General features: G+C 37.0%; 2 protein-coding genes across 3 annotated transcripts in view; one reads left to right on the top strand and one right to left on the bottom strand.

Moving 5' to 3' along the window:
- Nucleotides 1-222: 222 nt before the first annotated feature.
- The window catches only part of LOC136258681 (uncharacterized), a 41844-nt gene continuing 16546 nt past the window's right edge, over nt 223-25520 (bottom strand). Inside the window, exons 5-13 of one of the 2 annotated variants that reach the window (XM_066052027.1) lie at nt 22426-24317; nt 22252-22300; nt 18618-18770; nt 15398-15550; nt 13934-13984; nt 12453-12491; nt 11036-11303; nt 4404-4462; nt 223-346 (exon numbers count right to left, since the gene is read on the bottom strand). In XM_066052027.1, the coding sequence (XP_065908099.1) occupies nt 4423-4462; nt 11036-11303; nt 12453-12491; nt 13934-13984; nt 15398-15550; nt 18618-18770; nt 22252-22300; nt 22426-24317 (2645 nt within the window). In that variant the 3' untranslated portion in view covers nt 223-346; nt 4404-4422. The remainder of the gene's footprint in view (nt 347-4403; nt 4463-11035; nt 11304-12452; nt 12492-13933; nt 13985-15397; nt 15551-18617; nt 18771-22251; nt 22301-22425; nt 24318-25520) is intronic. The other variant, XM_066052034.1, reaches the window with a different exon arrangement.
- Nucleotides 7092-8661, top strand: LOC136258695 (uncharacterized). Its single transcript, XM_066052044.1, has one exon. The coding sequence runs from the start codon at nt 7106-7108 to the stop codon at nt 8594-8596; it is 1491 nt and encodes a 496-aa protein (XP_065908116.1). The 5' UTR covers nt 7092-7105; the 3' UTR covers nt 8597-8661.

Genomic DNA, 25520 nt, shown 5'->3' with positions numbered 1-25520 from the left:
TATCCAGTAAATACTGAGTAAATGTGGCACAAGGTTGAGATAGGCAACTGGTACTGCCACCACATCATGTCACTGAGGTTAAATTCATAGGAAAATGACCTTTATGAATGTTGTGAGTTTGCAAAGGAATAGTGTTGAGTGGCATAGAGAGGCTGATATCATACATATACAGTTGAAGCAATTGTGACTGAATAAGTAATAATCAGACATGTTGTTGTAATATCACCACACCCAATTATATTTTTATTAACAAAATTGAAAAGTACATATACATTATTATAGTTGTGCATATTAATAACTACAGAGTGCTCTTCTATGTACACCAGGTATATGTCATCAAGTCTTCCTGTAAAACAGAATGATGATATTACAGTATAAAGACAGTTATATACCTTGAAAATTTATATCTATTGTCCTTATATAATTACCTTTGACAGACAATATGTTTTATAATTAGCTAGTTTTGTAATTAATTTTTGACAGTTAATATACATTTGTGTTATTCATACAGGTGTATCTGTGTATCTACATACTGTATATTAGAGATCATGAAAAACTGGGATTCAAAGTATCATCCTAAAGCCAGCCTAAATTTCCCTTCATGACAGTTTGGCAGCATCAGTTAGGCACCCAAGCCCAAAAATGTCTTCAAACTGCTTCCAAGGGAACTAAAAAAAATATCTGTTTACCAGAATTTTATGCTGACTGATTGACTGACTGACTGACCGACTGACTGACTGACTGACTGACTGACTAACTAACTGATGCCTCCAGCCAAGTATAACTTGACAATGGATAGGCTATGGGCTAGATTTCTTCACTACTTCGTCCTAAGATGTGCCATTTTACCAACGGCAGTACATACAACACACGCATTGTGGACTTGCTGTTGTCCTCCAGTTCTTATTGCTGATAACAAGGTGTTGATTCTTGTGGCTGAGTTGACTAATCACCCATATTTTCTGTAGCAACTGCAGAGACACTTCTCATACTGTTTTCTGTTTATAATGCTGTTTACAGGCAAAGCATAGCTGAAAACAAAGCATAATGGCCACCTCCCTTTCTGTTACATAACTGATTATTGGGGCATGCATTATGATGCCATATTACTGGCATTCCAGATGCCACTCTTTATTTTAATGCGGTATGTGCTGGTTCATTTGACATAATTATGTTATTAAAGAAGTAAACAAACAAGTAGAAGGAAAAATTAGGAAGGATTAGGGATCAAAGAAAAAAAGTAGTAAAACAAGAGAAGTAAAAGTGGTGAAACAAGGAAGGTTGGCTATACCTGTTCATGTAGTAGTGGACATTTAATTTAATCCTAATTCACTCATGGTTATAGACTGAAATCGAAGTTTAGGGATTTAATGTCAACTAGTACATGTATATCTGTGGGTATACACAACCTTCCTTGTTTCACCACTCTTCCCTTGTTTCACAACTATTTTTCTTTGATCCCTAATCCAACTTAAAATTCCAAATTTTCCTTCTATTTGTTCATATAGAAATATTGATGTAGTTAATTGCTTTGGCAGATTTCAGAAACTTCTAGAATATTGTGTAACATTGCGTATTGACTGTAGTATAAATAGCAACTTAAATCATTTTGGGGTGCGTGCTTTTCAATCATACACCCTTTTTTGATGCACACGCTTGGATAGAAACAAATATTTATATTTTTTGAGAAAGAGATAGAACTTAAGCAGTCACTATACCTAATTCATAGTAAATAGCAAACTCTTGAAATTTAATTGGGCTTTGCTATTGCACATTTTTGAAATGCATACACTTAAACAACTGTAGTCACCTTTTACTCATACACAGAAAACAATAGTTCAGTATCAAATGGCACGGTAGTATTGTTTGAGTAGAGATTACCTTGAAAAGTTTACGTGCCGCCCAAACTTCTGCCTTTAAAAATCATCCTAGAGACATTTTATGCGATGAAAATCACCTCCATGGAATAGTACTAGTCATAACAAAACACTTACAGGTGGCCGAATATAGAATTTTTTTAAAATCGCCAAAACTCAAATTTTAGCCTCACTGCCTCATCACAGTCACAAGGCTAGAGGCCAAATAAAGCAGTACACAGCCACCGTTTTACGCGACAATAAAAAACTAACTAGTGGGATGTGTCTTTTGGGGTTCCGATGAGCATAGGCTCTCTGCACCTTGTCTTTTCTTTTATCTTAAATCGGGCTGCTTGTCTTCTACTTCATCCAATGAATCCATATCAAGGCATTACTCTTTGGTATCAACACCTTCTTTCAGCAGCAGCAGCACATTCATGTAAGATATTCTAATAGAACAGTCACAAGTTACATTGTAGCTAGCTCTGCTACAACATAAAACTAAAAGTGAAGTAGGGATCTATGCAATAAAAAGTAGTGCAACAAGAAATGAATGATGCATGTTATTACAGCATAGCTCAATGGGAAAGTCCCTACTTTGGTGGCACATTAGCTAGAATAATTATTTTGTTCAGTGCCAATGTAGTGATTTTCCCATTGAGCTATGCTATAATACCATCATTCATCTCTTGTTTCACTACTTTTTATTGCATAGATCCCTTCTTCACTATTAAATCAACAATTTAAAAAAATACTATAATAGCTTTATAGTTCCATGTACGTACTTGTTAGTGTAAACAAATTTATATAATACCAGAACATAAATAAACAAAACTCACACATATGTAATTAAAGTTTGCTTCATGGTACAGATATAAAACAAAGATGTTCTCACTCTCCATGAAGAAGCAAATTTATTGGTATAAAGTACCTGTATTTTAACCTTTTTCATTGTTTACTGAAGCAATTATAAAACGTGTATCAAGACACATGGTATGTTGTGCGTCCAAGAAAGCCGGTGCGCCACACTGTGAGTATATTTACAGGAACAAATAAAATGCGGTTTTCACGCATACGTAGCTCCGTGCTCCCTTCTCGAATTGGAATCATTTTTATACTGCAAATGCCCTCCACCTTCAGGACTCCACAAACCAAATTTGAGCAAGATTGCTTAACGCAATTGTGAAATATAATTCGGCTTAATTTCTTCTCCTTTTCTTTGTTTAGGGGGCTCAGGGGGCTTAGATTATTCTTTTCGAACACTTTACAAAAACCATTGTAAATGAAAATATGCAGCTCAATTGTCTTGAGCTTTGGTACACTTTAAGAACATATTGCAGCACAATCATGTAGCAAGTTTGGTGCAAATCTGATTAATATTCATAGAGCTATGGACGGTTATTTGCATTAAAAAGGCCGACCCATTGTCACGCGTACAGAGCAAACCACTTATGGGAATAACTTAAAAATCGGTATGCATATAAGTTAAACATCACAGCTCAAACATTTAGTGGTTTTAAAGAAATTGCATTGACAGCTACAGAGTCACAAGGAAAAAAACTAAACAATTGTAAATCACAGGGTTGAAATACTCTAATAGAACAGTCACTGCAGGGTAAAAAGGTACATAAAAATGTTGAAAAAAGTTACTGACCAGCGTTTTAACCAGGGACCTCCATACTAAACACCCAAATCCTTAACCATTGAGCCACTGCTATCACAGCTGATCATCTCACTTTATTTCTATTTTATAAATGAAATTTTTAGCTAAATCTACTCAATAGTCAAGTTCATAATTTCATACGTAAATCTACCAATGGAAAATCTAGATTTTTCTAGAACATTCTACAAGCAATTATGATAGGATATAGTGATGTCATGCGGCCAAGTACAGCAAGTACGGGCAGGCAACATACTTGTTTTATGGAACAAGAAAACATTGTTTTCATGCATCTGTTGCAGCCTCTTTACAGGTGAGAGCCGGCCTTCGATATGCAACAGCTAATAATGAAGATGAAGCTCGTGTAGACATTTATACTTCAGGATTCTGTGGAGGTAGCAAAACATCTGATGGCATTTTTAACATCAAAGTTAAGACTATTGCACCTTCATATTGTGGTAGCTACCCAAGTAGTTATCCTTACAGTAGTTTATCAATGTTTTGAACGTGACAAATAATGGAAGTATGAACAACAAAATTGAGATGGGTTTTTTTACCCACTTTTATTTTCAACTTTAAGGGGAAGTATGGGTCATATATGCTGTTCAGTGCTGTATTTTATAGAAGACTTTCTCTCCTTGTCTCTCTTCAGAAGGAGTAGTGTCACAGTATAGCTCTGTGATGTCAGGGTGGTGACAAAGGGTGCTGGTAACCCTGGGAATAATAATAAAAGATCTAAATTAAAAAAAAAGTTTTCATGTATCATAGCTCCATAGTGCTTGAACGGTATAATTAACCATTTCTACAGTGGAAACTTCTTCAGGGTAGGGCATCTCCCTTTCCTAGTTTGAGTAAAATCTGCCCAGCTATCATTGGGATATACGCACCTTCAAAATTCATCTTATTTCAGTTCTTCATATTATAACCACGCAGTCTTTGATGATTCCTGTAGTAAAGGGAAAAAAGCTAAAAGGAATTATCAAGGTCAACCATATAGGCTGGCCTTGGAACTTACAATTACAAAAAGAAGCGATATCCACACAAAAACAGCCAAGCTGTGAAAAAAGGTGCGGCCTTAAAAAGCCTGGGTAAAAAAAGTTGTGAAATTAAAGGTGGCGGCCAACAAATGGCTGCAATGATGTTAATGCTAATAAATTTAATAATGGCTGTACATTGTTAAAATTTACATCACTGCAGCCATTTGTTGGCTGCCACCTTTGATTTCACAACTTTTTTCACCCAGGCTTTTTAAGGCCGCACCTTTTTTCACAGCTTGGCTGTTTTTGTGCGGGTAATCAATACCGTACTGTTTAAGTTGCCCTGAAAATTTCACATGCCACCCAAAATTCTGCCTTTAAAAATCATCCTAGAGACATTTTACACAACACAAATCACCTTTAGGAATAGTACTAGTCCATATAATACATAAAACAGCATTAAATACAACAAAACATTAATTATACAGGTGGCAGGATATAAAATTTTTAAAAATTACCAAAACTTGAATTTTAGTCTCACTGCCTCACTCACTGACCAGTTGTAAGGCTAGAGGCCATACAAAGCAGCGTATGGCCACCATTTTACGCTACAATAACAAACTCACCAGTGGGATGTACCTTTTGGGGTTCCGATGAGTGTAGGCCCTCTGTGTCTTGTCTTTTCTTTTATCTTCAGTCAGGCTGCTTGTCTTATTCTTCATCCAATGAAACCATATTGAGGTGTTAATTTTCCATATCAACGCTACCTTTCAGCAACATAATATAGACGCAACAGAATTATTTCAAAGCTGGATTTCAGTAGCGCTTCAGTCCCAGCGCTACTATCAGGGATATCTGCAACTTCACGATTGGGATCCCGTTCGCGATAGGTTTGTGACCACGCCCATCAATTAAAAATCTAGGTGGACTAATAGCGATAGAGTATGGAGACCACAACTCTTAACAATCTAGCTGTTTACTTAACAGTAAACAAGATGACCTCACTCCATATTGGTCTAGCTAGCTGCACACCTCTTGGCTGACCCAAGATATACTCTAATATGACTGTTACTCTAATACAATAGTCATGTATGATATTCTAATAGAAAAGTCACAAGTTACATTGTAGCTAGCTGTGCTACAACAAAAAACTAAACAAACTAATATTTTAATTTAAAATGAAATAGGGATCTATGTAACAGAAAGTAATGAAACAAGAGATGCATGATGGTACAGTGGAACCTGTGTTACAGTCACCTGGATTAAGTGTGTACCTTTGCATAACGGCCATGGTCATGAGTTCCCAAATATATTCCCATACAAATGTATGCATTGTGGTCTACATTAAGCAGTCACCTGTCTACGCGTAAACAGTCAACCAAGAATTCGCCTATGAATCACTATATACATAACTCCATCTGTCCTATAGTGGTCGCTACCTTTTATGGCGGCTTGTGAAGCCAATAGTCTGACACCATAGCACCGTTTCAATTAATGCATAATTATCATACTTCCTGCCTTTCAATGAATGCTACGTATATGAACTATCAGGCTTTATTCCTTATACGTGTTCTATAGTTATAACCAACATTCATAACAAGCTCACCTTGCCCTTTCTGTACTAAAATTATTACTGACGCAAGCCTTTTAATAATAATTACTCACTAATTACTCATCTATAATGATCATAGCCATTAAAATGCTGCTGACCACCTTATGCAGGTTTTCCCTATAACAGCCACCTGTATATAAAGGCCAGATATATCTGGTCCAAGGGTGACCATTATAGACAGGTTCCACTGTATTACAGCATAGCTCAGTGGGAAAGTCCCTACTTTGGCACACTAGCTATAATAATTATTTTGTTCAATGCCAAAGTAGGGCAGAGGTATGCTGTAATACCATCATTCCTTACTTGTTTCACTACTTTTTGTTGCATAGATCCCTATTTCATTCTTAAATTAATAATTTAAAAATACTATAATTATTATTTTTGTAGCATGCATTTCTTGCACCAAGTTTTTCAATGCAATTCAAAAACAGATTTATGCAAACTAGTCGGGATTTCACTTAGCAGGTACATATGCATGTGAGTGGCTCTGCCTTATTTCCCATTGATTATAAGGCTGGATTTGACATGTAACCACTCTTACATTTCACTGTCTGAATGCTTAAAAGTTTTTTCATCTACTACACACTCTGGATACTAGAGTCAAGCGAGCATCAATCAAATTCTGGATATGGTAGAATCTGCAGTATAGTAAGATGACTTTTTGGAGTTGGTGATACAGATTTACTGTAAAATTTGTCTCGTTCATAGCCTGAAACTTGCAACTCTGTGTCTTCCTTTTTCAGTTATTGACCCATGTAGGTATACACATTCCCCTGTTGTATAACTCCAACTTCACTAAAAATTATAATACCAGGAATGAAAGAAGCTGTTAACTACTACTAAATGGTGGATTCCTTGGATGGTGTGAACTGTATCATGCCCAGATGTATGTATGTGTGAAGCCTGAAACAACAGTAATGAATAATACGAATTTAATATATAGAGAGTTTTCATCACGTGATTGAAATTACGAAGCTGCCATTTTGTTGCACAGGTAGCAATGGTGTTATGCGCGATAGTTGACTGTTCAAGTCGTTCTGAAAATGGCAGCGGAATATCTTTCTACGGTATTCCTACTGTGACTGATCGATACGGAGAAGCAGAACTTGAACTACGGAAAAAGAGGAGAGATGGATATTTGGCTGCTATTTCCAGGGCAGATTTAGACCTGACTGCACTACACAATTACAAGATTTGTGAAAAGCACTTCCATTCTGGCAAGCCGGCTTATCTCTATAATACAACGGATCCTGACTGGGTACCCACCTTGCACCTTGGCCACAAGGAACATGGGAGTGCTGATACAGCGGATGTCACAGCTTCAGTGGATAGATGGAGAAGAGCTCAAGAAAGAGAGAAGTGGAAGAGGATAGAAGAATTGTTGCCCACTTTAGTAGCAGAGGAAGTCCAGGTAATTGTTGCAGAAGAGATTAGACTAGTTGCCACAGAGCAAATAGAAATTGCAAGACAGTACTTTAGACCAGTGGACAGTTGTGAGTGCTCAAGCAAGATTGAAAGTCTGCAGAAGGAACTTGCTAAGAGTAAAGAGCATGCTACATCTCTAACAATGGAACTTAAAAAACTCACTTTTAATGAAGAATGCTTAGTAGATGACGATTTTGCAAAGACTCACACTGGTTTGCCTAATGCCAAAACTGTAAAAACTGTTTTTGAGCACGTGCTCAAGACTCTGCCATCAGATGGTGTAACCAAGTTATCACCATTTCAAGAGTTCATGTGTGTGTTGCTCAAGTTAAGAATGAATAGTTCAGTGGAATATCTGGCATATCGTTTTGGAGTCTCACCGTCAACAGTATCCAGAATATTCTTAAAGTGGTTGAAGCAGATGGATTTACGACTAAGCAATTTGATATTGTGGCCAGACCGAGAAGCTCTTCGTAAAACAATGCCAGCCTGCTTTCAAGCCTCTTTTGGGAAGAAAGTTGCTATCATTATCGATTGCTTTGAGATTTTCATAGATCGACCATCCAACTTGCAAGCTCGAGCCAGCACCTGGTCCAACTATAAGCATAATAACACTGTAAAGGTGCTTATTGGCATTACACCCCAAGGAGTAGTGTTGTTTGTGTCAAAATGTTGGGGAGGCCGAGTAAGCGATAAATACCTAACAGACCATTGTGGTCTTTTAGGCAAGTTGCTACCTGGAGATGTTGTTTTGGCTGACAGGGGATTTGACATTGCCGAATCTGTTGGTATAATGCAAGCTAGTTTGCATATTCCAGCATTTACTAGGGGTAAACAACAGCTTTCCGCCATAGAAATCGAAGACACAAGGCAAATTGCAAATGTTCGTATTCATGTTGAACGGGTGATTGGCTGTGTAAGGCAGAAATACTCTATTTTGCGGAGCACTGTACCAATTAATTTTGTAACGAAGAGGGCAAATGAAGAAGTGCCTATTCTAGACCATATTGTCCGTATCTGTTGTGCCTTGAACAACCTATGCGATTCTGTTGTTCCGTTCGAATAGCACACTTTGTTAACTACTACATAGTGAACATTTTCATCCATGTACATACACTGTTAACAGTTTTATTCATGTACTATATATATATATATATATATACATAGTGAACATTTTTATTCATGTACATACGTACACTGTGAACATTTTATTACATGTACACTAATAATCACTTCTTTGATTTTCTTTTCCCTTTTGATTTGCTGAATCTGGGTAATATTCTGCAATCTGGGCAGTACCATTTTCCCTTTGGCACAGAATCTGCCTTAATTTTTAAGCACTTTAAATGGAACCATTCAATGGTACAATCTAGATTGTCACACCCTATCATCTCGCCAATTTCTGGGCCATTGCAGTAACAAAAAGTTTGACTAGGTGGTGGCCTGGTTTTGTCTGATACGCTGCTGCTATACTGAGAATTGTCTACATGTCCCTGAGATGAACTGTGGCCATGAGTTTCCAAAGTACTGCTATCAATTGCAATCTCATTGAGTGTAGTGAGGGGTCGTGTGTACCAACTACCCAATAATTCAGGAAGCAAGCAAGTCCTGAAAAAAGCTTCTGCTTTTGGTACACATTCATTCTTCCAAAACGCATTGTTTCTGGAGATTCTTTCAATGTGAATTGTAGACTCCTCATTCCCAGAGAAGGTACACACACAGAAATCACAATAATCAACATCACAGACAAATATCTGTGTCTGCACCTGATAATAGTAGGCATGGTTATGATCTAGGCTGATTTGTCCATTCACTTCAATAAGACAAAAATTCTTATCCTTTGCAACAGCAGCTGATATGGACTCATCACGATGACAATAAGGGCATTTAATTTCAAGCACACCTTTGGGACAGCAGTCACAATAGATGATGCCATCTGGAGATGCCTCAATGTAAGGCCATTGTGGATTAATGAACAACCCGCATTCAGCTACATGCAAGTTTGTATGCTTGGATTTAACTGTTTTTTCGTACCTTTCCCTGGCTTGCTTTTCATGTCTACAACCCCAGCTTGTCTGCTTGGATGTAAAGCTGAAAGCATCGGGATAACAAATACTTTTTACCAAGCTCTGAGCCGGGTTGGTTACATCAGTGTGACAGACAGCCTTCATCCGAGATGCAGTAACTCTTCCAGCCCTGTACTTAAACCATAGTGGTGTTTTACTTTGCTTCCTTGTTTCCTTCTCCACAGCCTGTGACATGTCATCAGTTATTTCTATAGAAACTTTTTCACAGGCATTCAACAAATCAGGGTAATTTAGTTTGCAGCTATCTGAAGTACGGAGTGATGGTAGTGGTTTGGGGAAATTTGAAAGTGATGCTTTTGGAATATATCTATCTGAATGTGGTGGAACTAATGATAGAATTGCTGGCTTTGTATCACACAAGCTCAGATTGTTAAAAAATTGCTCCATTTCTGTGTCTGTTGGTAATGTACCACTTTTTGAAACTGGTCTATCTGAGTTGGTTTCACTGCCCTCTAACGTTTCATCCAATTTTCTCTTCTTTCCTCGTGCCGATGTGAAGTCAATATCTTTGATCTCCAAGTACTCAACTGCTGTTGATGCTGAAGATATTATCCAACCACATTGCTGTTGTGTGCAAGTTTGTACTTCTTCCATTCGGTACAGAGCCTCCAAATAAAACAATAATGCTGCAACATGTGTGCACACTTCTCCTAGCCCTGCCATGCAGTTACAATGTGCACAGGAGATTTCACCAGTGGTTTCAATGATAACCCAACACTTCAATGGAGTCTCTCTCAGCCGTTGTGAATGACAGACCTACACGTTAGAACAAACAAGAGTTTAGACATTAATTTTATTCAACACAATGCAGTGTAATAATAGTACAAGAAATGCATGTAGATGTTGCTGGCAAAAAAAGAGCCAGAAGTTGTACAAAATAGCTACTCACTCGACCAGTAGTGAGATACTTGTCAGCAACTTTACGAGTCTTAATCTCCTTCACCCATCCACAAACAAACTGGTTATATGCCTCTAAGCCTTTACGGGCTTTAAACTGCTTAGCTGTGACGAAACTAGTTTGTAGTACTAGGTAGGACACAAAATCACACGCATCTACGGGAGGTGTCACATCCACTTCTTCCCCAAACAGGCTGTCAGATAGAGGATCTGTTCCATTAATAACCGAGATTTTGGCAAGGTACCTGTCTTTGGCATCAGGTGGCAGGTTTTCGGCGTATAACGATAAACGCTGCATGAGTCCTGTTCCATACGCAACACATGTGCAGACAAATGGCGGATTCAAAAAATTACGTAATTTAGATCACACGATGAAAACACTCTATACCGATATACAAAAAAATACTGATTGCATATCTAAACTACACACACATGCACACGCACGCACGTACATGCCTGCATAAGGTGGACACAAAGTCATGCATACATAACAAGAAAACATTCAGATCCATTGTCCATACCTCTCTGCTTTAATCTTGTTACATAATTGCTTATGAACCGAAGTGTAGCATTGCACCAAGCATTCCAAAAACAGTTCAATTTCAGTATCACTATACTTTAGAATCACATCATACACCAAATATTTCTTCCTTTCCAGGATTGGTTGGCTCGTATCATTTATATATGCCATATCAGTGGAAGAAACAAGCTCCTTCTGAACAAGTAATGGTACAATCTCATCAAAACTGACATCATTTAGTAATTGTGATGCATATGGCTGTAACGAATCTATTGACAAAGAAACAAGCAAGGTGTGTATAGGTACATACATATATGTGATTGACAAGTTAACCCTATACGTATGTACAGCATATACACAGTAACTGCAAGACAAAACATTATTTGCACACTTAACAAAGCATCTTAAAAATTTCAGTTTGATTACTGTCCTTGTGCATATCACAGTATGTGAGCATATTATCTAATCAGGTCACTGTAGAAAAAGGACACCTCCAGCACAATGTCAGATATGTCAATTTGTAAAACTAATCTGCCTAATGCAGTCACCTGTTCAATTTTTGGCCCAAAAGACACCAATTTCACCAATTTCACTATAGTACATGAAAGTTTTATACAAGTTGATTGAGGATTAAAAGTAAAATGTGCTTTACAAAAAGTCTCAAAAGAATCTTGAGGATTCCAATTTGTGACCAAATTTTACAAAACCGATCCAAATCGCACATCAGGAAAAATAGAACTAACACCTCCAGTGGATAGCTACACTATTGTACTAGTAGTTTTGACACTCAGTACCGCTCAAACTACTCAAGGCTGGTTTCAACAGGCGTCTTTTCTGGATGGTGTGTAGAGCTCGAGTGGCGGTTTTAGGCCTTGTGAAGGACCTGGTTTGGCAAGAACCAGTGGTTTACCGGTGGACAGCCTGATAATGTTGGCAAGACGTTTTTCTTTGTATTTTGCTACATATCAGCCACTAAGGAGCCAGCACAGCCCTGTAATTGCGTATCTGGACCCCAATCGTGGTCTGTGTCCATTCTGAGGTCTAACCCTTGCCCACCCTGCCACCCCCCCACCCTCCACCCCTTTGTAAACACTCGTGATACTACTTCGCTCGTCCAACAGCTCAGATTTTCTATCTTATTTGGCAGGAAACTCTACAAGCAGCTACAAGTATTGGAAGTAGCTTGAAAGGTAATAGATTGATGCATCTTTTGTGTAAATTTCATACACATGCTTGCTATCCTTGGAGAGTTATGCTGGCTTGAATTCTTTAAAACCGTTTATCTCGAAACTTCTAATGTGCGATTTGGATTGTTTTCCAAAATCCAGTCACATTTTAAGATAGCAGACATTTAGTTAGTAAGTTTAAACATTTTGAAAATTGCACATACATTATATTTGCAATATGTATAATCTTACTGTAATTTTTCAATTCAAGACCAGAAAAAGCTTGTGAACCTGTGTAATGCAAACAACAGATGCCATATATGAATAATAACCTTGGTGTATGTGGGTATGCACGTATGTATCTACGTACAGCAGGTGCGAATATGATAGTATAGAATAAAAACATGTACGTGTGTATCCACTTAAAAAAGTTAAACAATGCAGTATTTTGAAATTGATGAATTATGAAACCATTAATCCAAATTAATTTTCCAATAATATACAGTTAATATTGTAAAATTACCAAATTCTCTGTGATAATTGAGTATACACGTATATATACCATGCAAAACAACCAAGAGGGTGTGGCCCTAAAAAGCTGGGTAAAATGTTGTGAAAATAAAGGTGGCAGCCAAGATATGGTTGCAATGATGTTAAACAGTGCACACAGCCATTATTAAAATTTATTAGGATTAACACCACTGCATCTTTGATTTCACACCATTTTACCCAGGCTATTGAAGGCTGCACCCTTTTTTATAGCTTGGCTGTTAATACATGGATTTCACTTCTTTGCTTTTCCACAAGAAGTTCTGAAGGTTGAAATTCAAACCCTTTTCCAGCCCTAATGCATACTAAATGATTAATGGTAGGGCACCTCAATAAAATTCTTCATTAGAGAGCATTTCATATGGCTTACATAGATAGCCTAGCACACTAAGCAACCATGAAATGGCACTTAATGAAGTAATGGGTACATGCATTGCAATAATACAGTTGTAAGCAGAAAACTATCAATGGTAAACAAACCAAGTTGCTCAATTTAATCTAGTGAATCTGATGTTTAGCTATTTCTAAAATTAACCCTTAAACCCATATGCGCCGATAAATTGGCATTGACGCATTGTGTAAACAAAGCACTGTAACTAACGAATCATTCTTCCTATGGCTACGTAATCAACACCATTTTATCGGTAATTAAACAAGGATTACCTTAGCACGAAAGCATGGGGCCAAAACTCTCCCTGAAATCATTGTTATGTAAAATAAGCACACAAACCCCTTGCGTTCTTTTAGAAAATGGTTAATACCTCCTTCCTACTTCATCAGATTTGTGTGAAATAAACACAAAGCGATTCCCCATTCAATGGTGAGTCATGCCATATATAGCTCACGTAATTTAATTAATTGTTAATATGGCTGCCGTCACGAGTATTGAGAAGTAACGGAAAATCAAGCCACTGTTTTCCATCGCTCCATAACAGGTAAGCCTCTGTTGTTATAGTGGTTATTTAGACTCCTCAAGTAGCCCAATGAATAAACTTTCTGTTGGTATATAGCTTTAGGCTAATAGAGTTAAGCTAGTCTGGCTAGACAGGCCATTTTAAATGGTTTTGTGTAATCACGTATTCCTTACAATAATATGTGGGTTTAAGGGAACTTTTTACAATGACTATTATCAAAATTAAATGATATCAAAGGTGATGACATATGTACATATGTTCTTTATGTACCTGCTGATGGAGGAGAAGTGACATTAAGTACATTAACTGTCAACGAACTACCTAAAATAGTAAACATATACGTATGTAGTAAATATGCATACATACAATACAGTCTTGTATAAATAAAACTTTGTATGAAAAAAAAACTAAGTCTCATATACAGTACCAACAGTATTGCACATGGTTTGAGTAAGGAGCACAGTTATACCCATGAATTTATGTGACCAGACTTGATAACCAAAATATAAACCAATTACAGGTAACATTACTATTGAGCACACCACTGAGTTTAAGCTACAATACAACACTAGTACACAAGGATGAGCCATTTTATTTTGAAGGCTTGAATGACAACTTCTGGCCATACACACAAGTTCTCTGTATGAATTATTACCAAATGCACTAATTAATAATATATCACATTTTTCAGTATTACGTTTACTAAGTTTCCTGCTATTTCAGATAGAAAGTTAAGGAGTACAATAATATAATGAGTCTTCACACTAAAACACTAGTACACATGTATACTTAAATGTATTTGTGCGTGCATGTGTGTGTTTACAAACACAAGTACTGTATAGCAGAAAATTTTGGCGGGAAAACATTTTTGCAAATTGATCATTGACAGAAACTGGCAAATAATATTTTGGCAAATACTTTACATTATTTTTCCCATGCAATTTTAATTTGACAGCATTGGCGATAAAGCTTTACGATGTCTACGGATGAAGTACTACAGTACTGCCTCTCATTCGAATCGACGCACTCTTCTTATGTAAATAGCTACTGTAGCTATAACAAAAACAACATGCATTAGCTCGCTGAGTCAGTAATCAAGACTGGAATGTGCGAGGCGAGCGGAGTGGCAAGGCATGTTCATGCGCAGCTGAATTTCCCATAACTTATTGTGGATTCATAACAATCGAGCGGGTAGGTCTACAAGATTATTAATTCACAAAGGGCAAACTACAATTAAAATAACTAACTACTAAACAAAAGAAACTGACTACAATACACCTATAAAATTACCTTAAAACTACCCTATTGCTGCAATAACTACAAAAAACAAACAAAAAAAAACACTAGGTATTTAGGGAAGCCAACCTATCTGAGCTATTGGTCTAAACCCATACTGTATTCAATGGAATACTTGCGGAAGACTAATCACTCACTGCTGTAACAATATTGACTCACTGATAAAGAACAGCGTCTACTACACTTTCAGTGTTTAGAAAAATGGCAAATAAAATTTTGGCGGTTCCATGCATGCATATGCTTGCTAAATTCGTCAAATTTTTCTCCCACCAAAATTTTCTGCTATATTTTATAAGGAATTTTTAGTTCATTTAGGAATCATAGAAAAAAGGGAAATAAGGAAGATTGCCTACACCTGCAGATATACTAGTGAACATTTAATTCCCACTTTAGTCTATACCCATGACTAATTAAAGCATATACAATACTATAACATACCACAAAAATCAGCACTAGCTGACCGATGAACTGGCAGATTTGTGGGTGCTTGGTAAACAGTTCGTTCTTTAGATCCTTGTTCAACAGGAAGAGAATATCGCTTTTTGCTGAACACTGTATTACTATTAGTACCACAAGCATCCACTGAAGACTCTACAGTAATAGAGTATGAAAATTCATGTAAACAATGCTATATAGCAAACAAGTACCTGCATATCTCCAGTTGAGAGAGTCAACACACAGCACATCTCATTAATGACCACTGATGTGTTGAGTAGCATTGCAGATCTCACAATTAATTACAGATCTGCTATGCCTCCCTGGACAATTTTTTTTGACATTTTCACATGCACTTTTTAAAACTTCTTAGTGACTGTTCTGTTAGAGTATCTCGATTGCGCTTGTTTCACCTGTTTGGTTTCTGCTTTATATCTCCTTAGCTAATATTTTCAGTCATTTCAAATCACAAAGGTTTGTGATACATTGGTTAGCTTAGTTGCATGGTTTTTAGAAGTAGCATAATATCAACTTGTGGAACCCTAACTTCATTAATTGATCTTTTAATCTGCAGTAAGTTAATACCATCCCATTTTAACTAAATAGGCAATTAATCAACCATGTATATAATTTAGTTTATATTCATGCTATATATTGCTATTATTAATTCAGCTATACAATTAGATTTGTAAATACTGTAATCAAGCATATTTCATATTTCATAATTCGTGAATTAGATTACAATTCAGTAATTACACTGCTATGCATTGCTAAGGAAGCGTAACTCTAATGTGCCTATCGTTTGTAATCCAGTATGGGCTAAGTAGGGGGGATTTACAAACAAATTTGGCCTCGGTAGTGGGGCTTTTGACTCCGAGTTTTAAATTGATAAAATGAGTTCAGGCTCATGTGCAGGCCACACCTCACACATTCTTGAGGTGAATTGCTAGTAAATTTCAGTGGGGATTAGTGGAGGAATGGTAGGAGATTAGACAACTGGGTATACTCCAGTAGTGGGACTTTTGGCCTTGGAAATTGTCAAATCCCCACCTAATCCCCACATAGCCTGCACTGTGCTTAACATTGATAGGTGCACAACAAAACACTTTAAATCGCAAACTGCGCACAGAAGTATATTCTCAACTGTTTTATAGTGTGTCTACCATGTTTTCTCGTGCGAATTGTATAGGGAAAGCCCCTTTATTTTCATTCGCATAAGTACAGGACACACCTTCTTTCTATGTGAAGGAATTGTTAATTCTGGTAGCCTATGAAGCCAGATATGCTGTTTTTTAGTTGTGTTACACCCACATAGCTCATTGTGAAAGGTATTCACAACGTCTTCAGGAACTCACTTCACTCACTTTTCAAGCTAGTATGAATAAACTATCAAGGCGAAAGCTTACTTACCGGGAAGATTTATACTGGCCCTAATTTCTCACATAAAGGCTGCTTTTAGCATAAGTCACTCTGCTCATGTGGACAAACAAATATAGAAACATACACGCTGCCTACAATATGAGACTGCCTTAGTTGCTAAACTAAATAGTTGCTCAGTCATGTTTCTGCTACATTTAAAAACTAAAATTCTAGATTTCAAATGAAGGTTTCCTGAAACCCTTAAAAACCCTCCACCCAATGTACATACATACAAACATACACACACACTTTTCAGAAAACAATTTCAGTAAACCAGGTGTACAACTGGTTTAAATAGCGAAAAAAAAGAGATATGAATGATGGGAAGCTAAGTAGGAAAGTCCATGCTGCTGAGCTATGCAATAGAGGGCATGGTTCAATGCCATGTCTTGTTTTCTATAGCAAAAAATACAACTGATTGCAGCTATAGATCATTAAGGGGTATGGTTATCCAGCTCTAATCATTGAGAGTGTGGTGGTATGTTCTGATCATTTTAAGGGACAGTACTACCATATATAAGTGATGTGCTGAGCAAAAACCGGTCATTTTCACACGTTCTTTGAATTTCATTTTATTGCTTCTCTGCATTCTATATAAAGGAGTGAACAGCCAAAGTTTGTGATGAATAGTCTTGGTGTTATAGTGCTACATAGTTGGGACAGTAATAAACTCAATTTGTACAGCAACGCTATGGCAAGTAAATTAGAGGCACTTATTTAATCCATCATAACTCATGGCTGAAACAAGCTACAAATATGGGGTGTGGATCAGTGTAATCACCATGAACTGGTACATTGATCAAGAAATAGTATTTTCCCTGTACATCTCCATGTGGACAAAGAAGAAGGCCATTCCAACAATAAAATGATGAAGATAAACTTTATTTCTAGCGCATCATGAATAAGCGCCCTTAACTCATGCACCATACTCTGTACAAATAAAAAATAAAGATTTTTACTCTGAAAATCTGGTGGTGTATAGCAGCGTTGAAACCGGGTCGGGTCATCCGGGTCATCCGGGTCACATTTTCTCCGGGTCATCCGGGTCTGACCCGGTTTACAATTTATCCGGGTCTGACCCGGATTGGATCACGTGAGAAACAAAATTGTTCGTTTGACGACATGGAAACTTATAAACGCTATCGTGTAGCTCTTTCGTGAGCCACGCCCACTTATCGCATTACCAACATACGCTCAGCCACGCCCATTTGTTAGTAAGTGTAGTATGTAGCACGAAACTGAGGGTATCTATGGTGAGGGGTAGCTATTGTCAGTAGGTGAAAGCCTTTTTTTTTTTTTTTTTTTGGTCTTCAACCTACAGCTAGCCTGAAGTTGCAATATTTACTCAACATGAATCGAACGCTCAAAATGTAGACTCGTTCGCTCGCTCGAGACTAGCCGAAACACGTCTCGGCTCTAATTAATCCGGGTCAATCCGGGTCACATCTGGGTCTGACCCGGATTGCTATCCTGGTCAGTGGGTCATCCGGGTCAGCAGTAGTGACCCGGTTTCAACGTTGGTGTATAGGTTTGGTTAATTTGAGCTTTATTTCAGTAATACTGAAGCAATTAAAACATCCATAATTATTTATGTAGCACGCATATATTTACCCAGTTTATTTCAATACGATTTTATTGAAAAATATAATTTTGCGAAAACAGCCATTTTTCACTCAGCAGGTCAAATATATGCAGGAATAACACAAAACACAAGTAAAGTTAGTGAACACACTATACACTGGCTATACACACACTATCAAATACTGCATTTTTTGACCTTACAAGGTGTACGGATGTAACATACCATAATTTAAGCTTGCGGCACGACTTGGTGGACCAGAAGGATTGGAAGTCAAAGAATGCTCTTCTTCATTGAGGTTATTAGGTTGAGCCATCTGTGCCGTTGATGGATTTTGTGTTGTATAATCTGATAAACTGCTACCACCTTGTATGTAATCTACAGTGTATAAATGCACATTTTGTACATACGCACGTATGTACATAGTATATTGTACATAGTCTATTGTAGATACACAGATACAGTGTATACATACACACACATACCTACATTTGTACGTACATATGTACATACATACATACAAAAATACGTACGTATGTCACAAATACATGCACACACGTACACACAGTACAGTACATACAGTACAGTACATACATGTATACATACGTATTTACATACATACATACATACATACATATATACATACAAGTACCATGAAGCCACCTAAAATTTTAGGGTACATATCTCATAAACCCTGGCTTGCAATGGTACATTTAAGTTAAACCATGGCTGGCCATGGTTTATGTAAATTAAACCATGGCCTTGATATCTGGTGAGGTAATGTTGGTTTGTTTTTATAAGAATCCTGGCAGCATTTGATTGTGGGAGTGTATTATTGCTCACGTGATGAAAACCATGAAGCCGATTTTCCATCCTACAGCACTCGTACAGAGGTGATTTGACTCCCTTACCACCCTATGAATTGACAAACGAAAGTTCAAGGTAAGAACTAGTGACATGGGTAATTTACAAGCGCTTGTCTGTGTGTTTGATTACGTACCACGCCCACTTTTCATATATCATGAGGTAACCACTCTACAGTGAAGCTTACCCCTCTGGATGTTTAGAAAACTGTGTAAACAGTGTTTAAGTGATGTAGCAACTTTGAAACACTTGTAAAATCGCTAAATTGAGTGTTTCCGTGATATCCGTAGGATTTTTCTGTTTATGTTAACAAACATAGTCACAACGTTAGTTGTTGCTGTCCCATAATCAAATTTCACAAGTTGGTGTATATAATGAATTCAGTGGTCGGTATCGTATTGGTTTGGGTGATTAATTGCCCATAGGCTCTTAGCCTGCATTGCCATAGTACATATCAGTTGTATCACGTGCCCTCATGATTTGCCTGATATGTACACCCACGCTCTTGGGCCTGACAGCCCTCAAGCTTGGGTGTACATATCAGGCAAACCACTCGGGTACATGATACAACTATTACATACATACATACACACATACATACATACATACATACATACATACATACATACATACATACATACATACACACACACCAAGAATATATTTATTAGTTAAAGGAGGTTGTACAGAAATTTGGAAAATTTAGGAGGTGAAGCAAGGTTACAGTATTATTCTTGAGATCTTATTAGAGAGCTTTGCTTTTTCAGTACTGTGTTATCAATCCTACTTTAATATTTTATTTTTTGGCTTTAAGAATTCACGTCAAGTAATCAAATGCTTCTAATCAGTTCAGCCATTAAATTATCAGTAGGTATCCATTAAAGCATAATATTAGTTCGTAGAACAAGCAGCTAGTTATTGAATTAAAAATGTTATGTACTGTACATGATTAACCTAGTCATTTTCCTGAAATAAATTAACATGTGTACAGGGGTGTACTTCCATAACTGCACTTACAAAAGTCACGTCACCACTCTTATGACTTTAGAAAAAGCACTTGATCTTCCCACACAAGTACATTAGTTTGCTTACTTTTTTGTTATATTTATAGAACTTTGCATGGGCAAGATCAAAGGAAAAGGTGTACTTTAAATTTTGTAAAGTACACTTTAGGGAAAACAGTATTTTATTGCCCACAAAGAGTGTTTTATTGCACAGCAGAGTGCTTTATTGCAATAGAGCACTCTCTGTGGCGCAATAAAGCACTCTTTGTGGGTAATAAAGCACAGTCACCCACGTGCTTTAGTGCAGGCTAATAGCCCATGGTGCTCATGCTAGTACAACTAATCACCCAAGCTGGTGAAGGCTGTAGCCCTCACTGCACTGAGTGGTCAATCACCCCAGCCAATATGAGTTCTACCAAGGATTGCTTTTATAGACATACCTAAATGCTTTGATGATGGGTGGGAGATGGTAATGTTGCTGTTACGTTTATTAATGTAGCAGACAAGTTCTGGAGATATCACAGAAACACTTCACCATGTGTCACAATAGAATCAATTGCGGGGTGTGACAAAAACTGCCGAAATACGTGATGAATGCCTACTATACCAAACTATGGTGAACTACGCATGGGCTGCTTTGTTAAACTAGTTTGTGTGCATTCAGGCTGCTAATAATTCGTGCAACGCATGTTAATTATGAGTCCTAGTGTATGGTGAAGCTACATGACTAGAAAGTTCCATAAATTATTTAAAGCATTGCCTTGCCTGTGCTGTATGAAAAATAAAGCACAAGGCATGTGGCCAAGATGCTAATAAAGCATGAAGCAAAGCCAAGTGCTTTATTAGGATCAAGGCCAAGCACTGAGTGCTTTATTTTTCATATAGCACTTGCGACAATGCTTTAACATATACTTACAGTATATTATGTTCAGTGCGACTGTTCTATTACTGTAGAATGTCACGCATGGCTGTTATATTTTGGTGACGGATTTATTAGAGTCTTAATTGAGCAAGCCTTGTATAGGGGTGTAGTTGACTGTACCCTAATAATACTAATTGTTTTAAGCTGCATATCTACGTACTCCCTGTTAGTGTTATGTACAGCAGTACTGTAAAGTTTCAAATAAATTTTGTAGCACCTATATATGCATTCCAAATGTAAAGAAAGATGTCAATCCAAAAAACTTTACTCACATGAAGATCACTGTATGAATTGGAGATGAAATATATGGGACCATGCAGAAAGCAGACAATTATTACAACTTTAAAAGGCACATACAGCAGGGGCTTCCCGGTAGAGCAGTGCAGCACCATTCTACTTTACTCAAAATTCTTTTGATGTGGTAAAAAGAATATACACAATTCATAAAATGATATTGATAGCAAATTGACAGTTTTACCCCTCTACTTTTATTTTGCTGGGGAGAGCTCTGTACAATTGAAGAGTGGTTGCCTGCCAGACCATGATTGAAAGGTTAAATGTATTGCACAGCCCCCATTTTACATAACAAAACAGTCTCACATTTCAGGCCAGTTTTGGCAATTGCTTCAATTCAATATTGGTACATCTAGGTTTTTGTATTTTTAATGCTTTGTTTTCTTATTAAATGCTATGTTTTCTTATATGTTAGATGTTTGACACACTAAGACCCTTCTGCAAAGGTATTTGTAAAATACATACTCCCATGATTAATTTTATGGTTAGAGACACCATTTTTGGAGATATAGAGTACTATATTACATATAGATGCAAGTACGTAGAATGTGTCTCGACTGCCACCTGTACAAAGAGGTCACTACTCCATATCAAACTTCTCAATAAGTAGTTTATACAGTAATCCTACTATCTACAGTAGCCCACCTACATATGTACCTGCATATTAAGCCAATAAATATGGGTCTGTAGGCAAGTAATTTAGACATGTTCTACAATATGTACAGCGAGCACATATAAATGTATGTAATTACAGTACATACATATAAATTCTAACCAGTAAGAGTAGCACTATGGGTTTCTTGAAATGGAGTGCTTGATCCTTCCTGTGTAATATATGTACAGTAATGGGTGCATAATAATACGTGTATATATGTATACATATATACAGTTTGTATAAGTATACAGGTAATTTTAAATTCTAATATGTATTCCACTATTTACACTGTACCTCTGAAAACCAAACAGTTTGGGATTTCAATAAGTCCTTAGGGTCTTGAGTTTTGCAACAATATGCCATTGAAGCATTTCCTTGTGCTACTACCATCATGTGTTGCTCAGTATGTTCACAGTTTTTGCAAAGAAATCCATATTGGAGTTTGTCAAAAGGTAGATCCAAATCAGCACAAACCTTTGTAAATGCTGTTTGAATGAATTTTAAAACTCTATATGGTAAGTTACGTATGGGCTCACAGTTTGACTTTCCATATATTTCAAATTTTAAGAACCAAACTTTGTCAAAAATAGCAATGGAATGCCTTGTCCCTATAGGAAAACTGATCATGTCACTGTATGTACATCTTCTGGTTTTCTTAGAATGACGAGGCGATGCCCATTTTTCAGGTTTATCAGGCAAGTGCTGCAAGATGTATGCAGCAAGGAAACAAAACACCATTCGATACATTGATCCATATGAAAAGGTAATCAGCAATGCATCACAAACAGGTCTACCAAATTCACTTAAACCTCCGTCATCTTTGCAGTTTGGTAATATGCTTGGCATGAAGTATTGTTCAACACCCTCATGATTCAATGGTGCAATAAAGTGTAGATGCACAAGTAAATTGATGAAGTACTGCAGTTTTATTTCGCCTTCAAAAACAATTTCAGATATCATGTTAGCATTGAGAATTCCTTCATACATAAACAGCTGATAAGCATTGATGTCACCCTGGTCATTCTCACAGTCATAAAGTAGGTAAGAACATTTCTTAAATACCCAGTGACAGTCGGTAAACACATATTTACACATGCCAGAAACATTCTCAAAGTACAATAAAACTCCAAGAAGATGAAAAAAATTTAGGGCAATTTTCAGTTCAGCTTCGTTGTCACTGTTGCAACTGTTCTTCCATAGAGCCTTGACCACTTCGAAGGACAAAAACTTTTGTTGATCTTTGTGTTGTAAACACATTTTGCGTATTTCAAGTTCCAACAACAGCCATGTAAAAGGTATATTGTATTTCGTATTACTCTTCAATTTCTTTTTGATAGTTGTGCGAATTCTGTTTACATTTTCATCCTCCAAGATTTTCACATTGACAGGGTATAGAATTTTGTCTTCTTTTAGAAACCACACAGAAAATGGGAATTTGGTTGGAGGACAATTTACTTGGTTTAGCAAATCATTAATACCATCGTTGATTAAAGTGGTTTCTTTTTCATACTTTTTATCTGGCCCACTATCATAAGTACCAATGAAAGCTATATAAGACTGTTTAACAACTCGGTCTTCAGAAGGTATTTCCAAAACAAATATATTTCGGCTTTTATCGAAATGTTTCTTGAAACAGCCGCACGACAACAAGCTTTTCACAAATGCTGGGTATTCTACCCTTTCAAGCTTAAAATCTCCTTCTTTTGGTTTTACATGATCGGTAAAGGATATTTCTCTTCCACACATTTTATATGCAACAAATGTAACTAGGGCAGGAGGCAACAGGTAAATAACAGGAGTTGGAATACTGATATCTAGCAATATAAGAATGTCCCACATTTCTGTATGTGGATTTGGAATTACAGAATTATTCTCTGCAGTCTCATTCCCCAAAGTTTTCTTGTGGTCTTTAAGATATTGGATTAATTCTGACAAATGTTTGTTATCAACCTTAGTCCACTCGGTTTCTTCAATTGTTGAACAATTTCCTCTTCTAATAAATGTTGTATGGGCATCACCTTGAGGAGGCAGATGTGGACATTTCATTAGTACATTGCTAAATGAGGTTTTGCCAGATCTGGGTAATCCTGTGCATAACACTACTGAATATCGTACTGTAGTAAGTGAACCATTTTGTTCTGCTCTTTGAAGGATGTCACTTAGTACTGTGTCATTGTTCACATAATCTACATATCCAAAACCAATAATGTTACAACAGTTTTAAGTAACAACCACAGTAGTAATTTTACATACATGCAGCAAGTAAACACATATGTATGTGCATACATACTGTAATACAATTATTATCTATTGCTAATTACAGTAATGTCATTATACGTATATAGTGTTAACAGAAAAGCTGCAGGGTTCCTGCACTTCAGATGGGACTGCCTATGCTACATAGATCGCAAACAGGTAAATTGGGTGATCTTACTGAATAGCAATGATTTAGCATTTGGTGCTACTTTCGTATGCACCACACTTGCCAAGTTCAATCATGATTTGCACTCCAGTAAGGTCCACACAGGGTGACTGGTCAGCAGAAGCAAAATTGCATGATGTTGCATGACCACTGGAACCAGCTGCTTACAAGGTAGATGCTCAGAGGCACTTTAGCATAATTTCACCATTAATTGCTTAAAGCCACTAGCCCATGCTCATGGGAGTACGTATATGTAAGATCAGTGATCAGGCCTCCTTAACACCTTAATATCTACCCCAATACTGAATGCTTAAAGTTATTGCCAGTTTAATCACTTAGCTAACTTGTGTACCTGACCTTCCTCTCAAATGTTATTGATATTGTACCCTGCATGCAATATTGAGTGACATATTCTGTAACTAACATGTTTAAATTAGTTCCATGAATTTTCTAGTAAACAAAGCACACAGACACATAAAAAGTATCTTTGTAACTGTATAAAATAATTATATATACTCATTACCATGTAGTATAGGCAACGGAAAGGGAGGGGGTGGGGGGAGGCTAGGGGGCTTAGCCCCCTCAGCATGATATCTTACTGAAATTAACCTTCCTGAAGTGGGGCTGAAAACCGTAAAAAAGATCAATATACTGTAACGGAATGCTCAAATGTCCTAATAGGGCAGTCAAACTGCTTCATAAAAACGTGTTCCAAAAAGTACATGCAGTCTAAAAATGAAAAAAAAAATGGAACTACTGACCTCTTACTTGAGAGAGCTGGTGCATTACCACTGTACTAAGTATTTCCAGGTACATAAAGGCTATTTGAACTGCTTATAAATGCTGTATGTATGTTAACTCAGTAGTCAACATTGCCAAAAGTATTTTATAAACTGCAAATAGCCAGTTTTAAATACCTTTGACTAAAAAGTTGGTGATATATGCTTCAAATTGTGCATTCTGGTGA

Source organism: Dysidea avara, chromosome 1, assembly GCF_963678975.1.
Source record: "Dysidea avara chromosome 1, odDysAvar1.4, whole genome shotgun sequence".
Classification (NCBI taxonomy): domain Eukaryota; kingdom Metazoa; phylum Porifera; class Demospongiae; order Dictyoceratida; family Dysideidae; genus Dysidea; species Dysidea avara.
This window is presented reverse-complemented; position numbering and strand designations above follow the sequence as displayed.

Bases quoted from the DNA above. Each gene is read 5' to 3' on its own strand.
- LOC136258695 (XM_066052044.1), top strand. From the start codon at position 7,106: ATGGTGTTATGCGCGATAGTTGACTGTTCAAGTCGTTCTGAAAATGGC.